Genomic DNA, 6,011 nt, shown 5'->3' on the forward strand with positions numbered 1-6,011 from the left:
TACTATGGGTGCCCCTCAGAGCTGGGTGCTGGCCTTTGTGCCCAGTCTTTTCCATTCCATTTTTCTGAAATCCTGGCTTGGAATGGGGGGAGCGGGAGAAGAGCCTGCACATGTCTTCCTGGTTCCCAGTGGTGCTCAGAGCCTTCCTCTCTTCACACTCCCCTGCCCAAGGCACAGCCGGGCATCCTTACAGGTTCTAGGCACAGTGGGCGAACCCATCAACCCTGAGGCCTGGCTCTGGTACCACCAGGTGGTAGGTGCCCAGCGCTGCCCAATTGTGGACACCTTCTGGCAGACAGAGACAGTGAGTAAGGGATTCAGAAGGCTGGGGCTCAGGGACATTGTGGGACTACTGACTCAGACCCCTGATCTCTGACTTCCACAGGGTGGCCATATGCTGACACCCCTCCCTGGTGCCACACCCATGAAGCCTGGTTCTGCTGTGAGTGAGGCTCCCTTGGCTGGTCCTGGGCTAGGCAGGAGTAGAGTCTCGGGGCATTTGACCTAGGTAGAGGGCAGGGAACTGGACTGATATGTGTGAGGAATGTGGGGCTCTGTGACTCCTTGGGAGAGGCAGAGAGTTGAGCCAGAGTTGCCTAATTTCTCTCTGTGGGTCTCCTGTTTGCTTCTAGACCTTCCCATTCTTTGGTGTAGCTCCTGCGATCCTGAATGAGTCTGGGGAAGAGTTGGAAGGTGAAGCTGAAGGTTATCTGGTGAGAACCTGGCCCTTGGGGAGGTCTTTGAGAAGGGCAAGGGTCCACAAAAAGGTGATACACTTTCCTTTAGAGTTTAGAACCTAATCTTTCCTGGTAGCTGCTTTGGGCTAAAGCTCTATGCTGGAGGGTTCATCATCTGCAAAGAGACCCTAGGAGGAATCCTTTTGGATACTTTGTGTGCCTCTGCCTTTTGGCCTACAGGGCTCTTAAGGGCTCTGCTCAAAGATACCTGATGGTGCCATTTGGGTCTGAAAGAGTGGAAAATCATATAGGCTCCAGAGTCAACCTGCCTGGGTTCAAATCCTGGCTCTGTCTCTTCTGTGACCTTAGATAAGTTACCTAAATTTTCTCATTTGTAAAATAGGGTTATAATAGTACCTCTGTCTCCTATGGTCACTGGATTGATTAAATTAGATAGTCCATGTGAAGGGTTTAGCACAGAACCTAAAAGTTAGTGCTTGATAAATGTTAGCTGGTGTTGTTGTGATTGTGGTATTAGTAGTTGTAGGGAGGTCATTAGCCCCACTTTCCACTCTACTTCATTTTTACTAAAAGCAAGTTAGTAACAAGGGCATGACCTGAATCCAGATCTTCTCACTGTTAGCCTAGAATTCTGTTCATCCCGTCAATCTGCTGCCACAGGACATTATTTACTGGGGCAATATTTATTTACTTATATGTGAGTCCCACATTTTCATATGATTGCTTTCACTTGCATCAAACTGGACCCGCATCCCTGAGGGATTACTGAAAAAGAGAGTCAAATTTACTGAATGCTTACCATTAAGAACATTGTGCTAGGCAACTTCCACATACTATTAATTTAATTCTTACAGTAACTTTGGGAGGTATAAATTATCTTCTCTGATTTACAGATAAGCATCCTGAAGCCCAGAGAGGTAAAGTTACTTACCCAAGGTCACACAGCTAGTAAGTGGCAGAGCTGGGATTCCAAGCCTGGATTGTCTACCTCCAAAGCCTGTACTTTGTCTTACTTCTCAGGAATAGTATTCAGGATATTTCTTCTCATGTTTGGCAAAGCTGTGATTGTTTTCCTGTGAGACAGGGTAGCAGATGTAACCACTGTGCCTTTCTCACTCTCCAGGTGTTCAAGCAGCCGTGGCCAGGGATCATGCGCACAGTCTATGGGAACCATGAACGCTTTGAGACCACTTACTTTAAGAAGTTTCCCGGGTACTATGTGACAGGAGATGGTGAGCTTTGGCTATCCCCTTCCCACTGTTCCCACCAAGACACATACCTTCCCCTTTCATTTTCAAGAAGAGTTGGTTAGGGATGTGTTCTATGTATCAGTGTCTAATATCCAGTCTGAGCTACAGAGAAGACTATAAGAATAGAAATGAGTGTTGCAGGAAGGCTGTCAGCATGGAGCCACCTGAAATTTGATGTATGAGGGAAAAGGTTCTTATTTCCATTGCTCCTGAGCTAAAAGAGATGGGGTATACGGCAGTGTATATTACTATGTCATGTGTATCCCCATGTCTGGAGCCCATGTTTGCCCTTGTATCCATCCACCAGTCCATTCTTCCATAACTATTTATTGAGCACCTACTACGTCCTGGTACTTATCTAAGCACAGGGGATATTACTATGAATAAGGTAGGTAAGGCATCTGCTCTCATGGGGCTTACATTCTAGTAAGGGGAAACAGACAATAAATTCAGCAAACAAACAAGTAAGTTTATCTTGATAGTGGTAGGTGCTCTGAAGAAAAACAAACAGGGTAATAGGATAAAGAGTGTCTTCAGGGATGGCCACTGTACATGGGGTGGTGACAGAAGGTTTTTCTGAAGTAACATTTGACCATAGAGACCTAACAGCTGAGAAAGAGCCAAACACGGGAAAATCTGGAGTAAGAGTGAATGTGCTGTGCTGGAGAGATACAAGCTCTGAATGCCTGAGGAACAGACTGAAGCCTGTGTAGTTGGAGTGTAGTGAGCAAGGGTAAGAAGGTTATACCAAGTTGAAGGAGATCATCTGGGCCTTGTGAGCCATGGTGAGGAGTCTGGATTTTATCCAGTGTGGGAGAGTGGGAGACCTTTAGGGGTTTTAAGCAGTGAAATGCTAGGAATTTACAAATTACTCCTAAACCTGGCAGCTTAAAACAACAAATAAATTATCTTATACAGTGTCTGAGGGTCAGGAATCTGTGAGTGGCTTAACTGGTGGTTCTCATTCAGAATTTCTTATGAGTTGCAGTCAGCTGTATAGTCAGGGTTGCATTTATCTGAAGGTTTGAGCCTGGAGGACCCACTTCCAAGCTCACTCATGTGGCTGTTGGCAGGAACCCTGAATTCCTTGCCACATGGACCTCTTTACAGGGGCTACTCGTAGCATGGCAGCTGGCTTCCCCCAGAGCAAATAATCTGAGAGAATGCAACCAAGACAGAAGCCACAGCGTCTTTTATAATCTAATCTCAGAAATGACTTTCTATCATTTCTGCCAAATTTTATTCATTGCACAGAAGAACCCTTCTACAATGAGAAAGAGGACTACACAGGGGTATGAATACCAGGAGGTCGGCATCAGGGTGGCCATCTTAGAGCCTGACTACCAGAGCAGGCAAGAGTAGAAGCAGTAAGACTTGTTAGGAGGCTGTTGCAGTGGGCTTGGCAGTTTGGTAGTGTGGATCCTGTATCCTACTGTGGGGTATTTATTATGTCATGCATTTCTTCTCCTCCCAGGCTGCCGGCGGGACCAGGATGGTTATTACTGGATCACTGGCAGGATTGATGACATGCTGAATGTATCTGGTGAGGGCCAGGGACTATTTTCCCTTCTCACTAGCCCTGTTCTCCCAGCAATCCCAGCCAAAACTTTCTGAGGGAGCCAGGATATCCTTTGGCCAGACCATGCCTGGAGTGCAGCATTCGGTTCTGGACCCAGGTTTTGGAAGAAGAGTACATGGAACATACCTGGAGGAGGGGAACTGGGATGGTGGGACAACTGAAGTATGTCTTATGAGGAATGAATGAAAGGCCTTCCCCACTTGACCAGACCAGGACTACCCTGTTGGGACAGATAGAGCAGGGGCTGGGATCTCTCTCATGGCACTTCCTTCCCCTTGACAAGGACACCTGCTAAGCACGGCAGAGGTGGAGTCAGCACTTGTGGAACATGAGGCTGTCGCAGAAGCAGCTGTGGTTAGCCATCCTCATCCTGTGAAGGGCGAATGCCTCTACTGCTTTGTCACCCTGTGTGATGGGCATACCTTCAGCCCCACCCTCACTGAGGAGCTCAAGAAGCAGAGTAAGGAGCTTCCCTGGGCAGGGATTTGGGTCTGTCCTGACGGCCCAGTTACCACAGCAGGTTGTTAGGGGCTGTAGTGAGCTGCTTCCCAAACCACAAACAGATTCCCAGGGCATCTTCCCACTCAGTCTCCACTAGGATAAAAATGACTGACATCTATAGAATTCTTTCCCTGTGCCACCACTGGGCTAAATGCTTTAAATGCATTAATCCATTTAATCCCTATAATCACCCCCATGAAATAGATCCTATTGTTACTCTCATTCTAAAGATGAAGAAATTGAGGCTCAGAGAAGTTAAATCACTTGTCCAAGGCCACACTTCTGCTAGTAAAGTGGAATTTCAACTAGCAGGCAGATTCTAGAGCTTGAGTTCCATGAAGGTGAATTAATATAAAATGAGACAGTAAAGGGACAATGTGTTAACAAGAAAGAAAGACAAAAAGTAAGCCTCAGAATGATTATGGGCAAGGCCTTGAAGAGAAAATAGGTGGGGAACAAAGCCATCTCTACCTTGGCTTTTGGAAGCCTGGCTAAGGGTACTGGAAAAATGCATGATTTGTTGGTTACAGTTAGAGAAAAGATTGGCCCCATTGCCACACCGGATTACATCCAGAATGCACCTGGCTTGCCTAAAACCCGTTCAGGTATGTTCAGAAGCCTCAAGGGATTGGGATTGGGATTGGGATTGGCCAAGGCCTAGTGGTGGCAGAGTATGTGGATGGAAGCCTTTGGCAGGGCTGGAGTGGGTCAGTGCTGTCACCAGGTAACCAGAAGTTTGTGGTTCTCCCAGGGAAAATCATGAGGCGAGTGCTTCGGAAGATAGCCAAGAATGACCACGACCTGGGGGACACGTCCACTGTGGCTGACCCATCCGTCATCACCCAGCTCTTCAGCCACCGCTGCCTGACCACCCAGTGAACAAGACCCTGTCCTTTACCCAGGATTCCCCTTGCTTGGCTTTCTAAAGTTTTGCCCACCCTCCTTGCCCGTATCCAGGAGTACCAAGGGCCAGTACTGACCCACACCACCTCCCTCAACCAACTGTCTGAGATCAAGGACCAGCTTTGCCTCTGGGTGGAGGCAACTACCTGTGACTGCCAGGCAGATGGGACAGGGCCCAGGTCAGCCTCAGGTTGCTGTGCCCCTAGACTGCAAAGAGCCCTTGGAGCCCAGAACAGGGACCTGAAGGTCATGTCCCCAGTTAAGTGTTCAGTGGGCAAGTGAGGGCATAGACTGAAGCAGGGAAGCAACTCTGTAATCCTATGTCAGCTCTCTCAGGAAACTCCAGGACTTATCTTGGGCATGCACTTGCCCTTAGACATGCCTATTTGTGAGTCCTGGAACAATTGATTATTATTTTTTTAAACACTTGCTGCTTCTGTTGTGGGTCTGAATTCCCTTTTGTGCCACATGGCAGTGCTTGTCTGCCAATTTGCTCCAGGGGCTGCGCAGTCAGGCTCAGTTGCCGGAGGGTTTTCAGATCATCTGTGTCTTTGCAGGAATAAATGTGGTATGTTCCTAGGACCAGAGGAGCTTGCTTTTCTTGTCCTCTATTCCCACCCTCCCCCGAACAGAGTCTTGCTCACTCTCAGATGAAGTTTTGTTTGTCCCAGTCCTACTCAAGCCCTGTGGCTATAGGAATAAAGCCTGTGACCTCAAGAAGGTGCTGACTTGTTCTCTTGGGTATCCTACAGGCTGTATACTTGCTAACTGTTCTGATTTGTGTGGGGGATGGTAAGGTATTCCCCAGGAATATCCCAATATTCTCCTTCCAGAACTTTTGGTTTAGGCAGAGCTAGGCAGGGCTTCACTCACAGGTCCTTTAACAAGCTCCTGAGCTAAGCAAGAAAGCAACTGAAGCCAGAATACAACTGTGATGTCCCATTATGGTTGCCTTCCCTCCTGGGTTCCTGCCAGAAACCCTCTCTCTTCCCTGTGATCCTGTGGGAGCATCAGTGAGTGACTAAGGATTGGAATTTCAGGGTCCTATCCATAGGGTCTGGGGCTAGGGAGACTCTGATT

The 6,011-nt window shown here is 47.8% G+C and overlaps 1 protein-coding gene across 3 annotated transcripts in view; it reads left to right on the forward strand.

Annotated features, from left to right (window-relative positions):
• The window catches only part of ACSS2 (acyl-CoA synthetase short chain family member 2), a 44,638-nt gene extending 39,125 nt beyond the window's left edge, over window positions 1–5,513 (forward strand). For 2 of the 3 annotated variants that reach the window (XM_010960827.3, XM_010960828.3), the window contains 8 exons: window positions 172–304; window positions 386–442; window positions 633–713; window positions 1,822–1,930; window positions 3,423–3,491; window positions 3,811–3,987; window positions 4,559–4,633; window positions 4,780–5,513. In XM_010960827.3, the coding sequence (XP_010959129.2) occupies window positions 172–304; window positions 386–442; window positions 633–713; window positions 1,822–1,930; window positions 3,423–3,491; window positions 3,811–3,987; window positions 4,559–4,633; window positions 4,780–4,907 (829 nt within the window). In that variant the 3' untranslated portion in view covers window positions 4,908–5,513. The remainder of the gene's footprint in view (window positions 1–171; window positions 305–385; window positions 443–632; window positions 714–1,821; window positions 1,931–3,422; window positions 3,492–3,810; window positions 3,988–4,558; window positions 4,634–4,779) is intronic. The other variant, XM_074347189.1, reaches the window with a different exon arrangement.
• Window positions 5,514–6,011: the final 498 nt, after the last annotated feature.

The sequence above is a fragment of the Camelus bactrianus genome, chromosome 19 (genome assembly GCF_048773025.1).
Source record: "Camelus bactrianus isolate YW-2024 breed Bactrian camel chromosome 19, ASM4877302v1, whole genome shotgun sequence".
Classification (NCBI taxonomy): Eukaryota; Metazoa; Chordata; class Mammalia; order Artiodactyla; family Camelidae; genus Camelus; species Camelus bactrianus.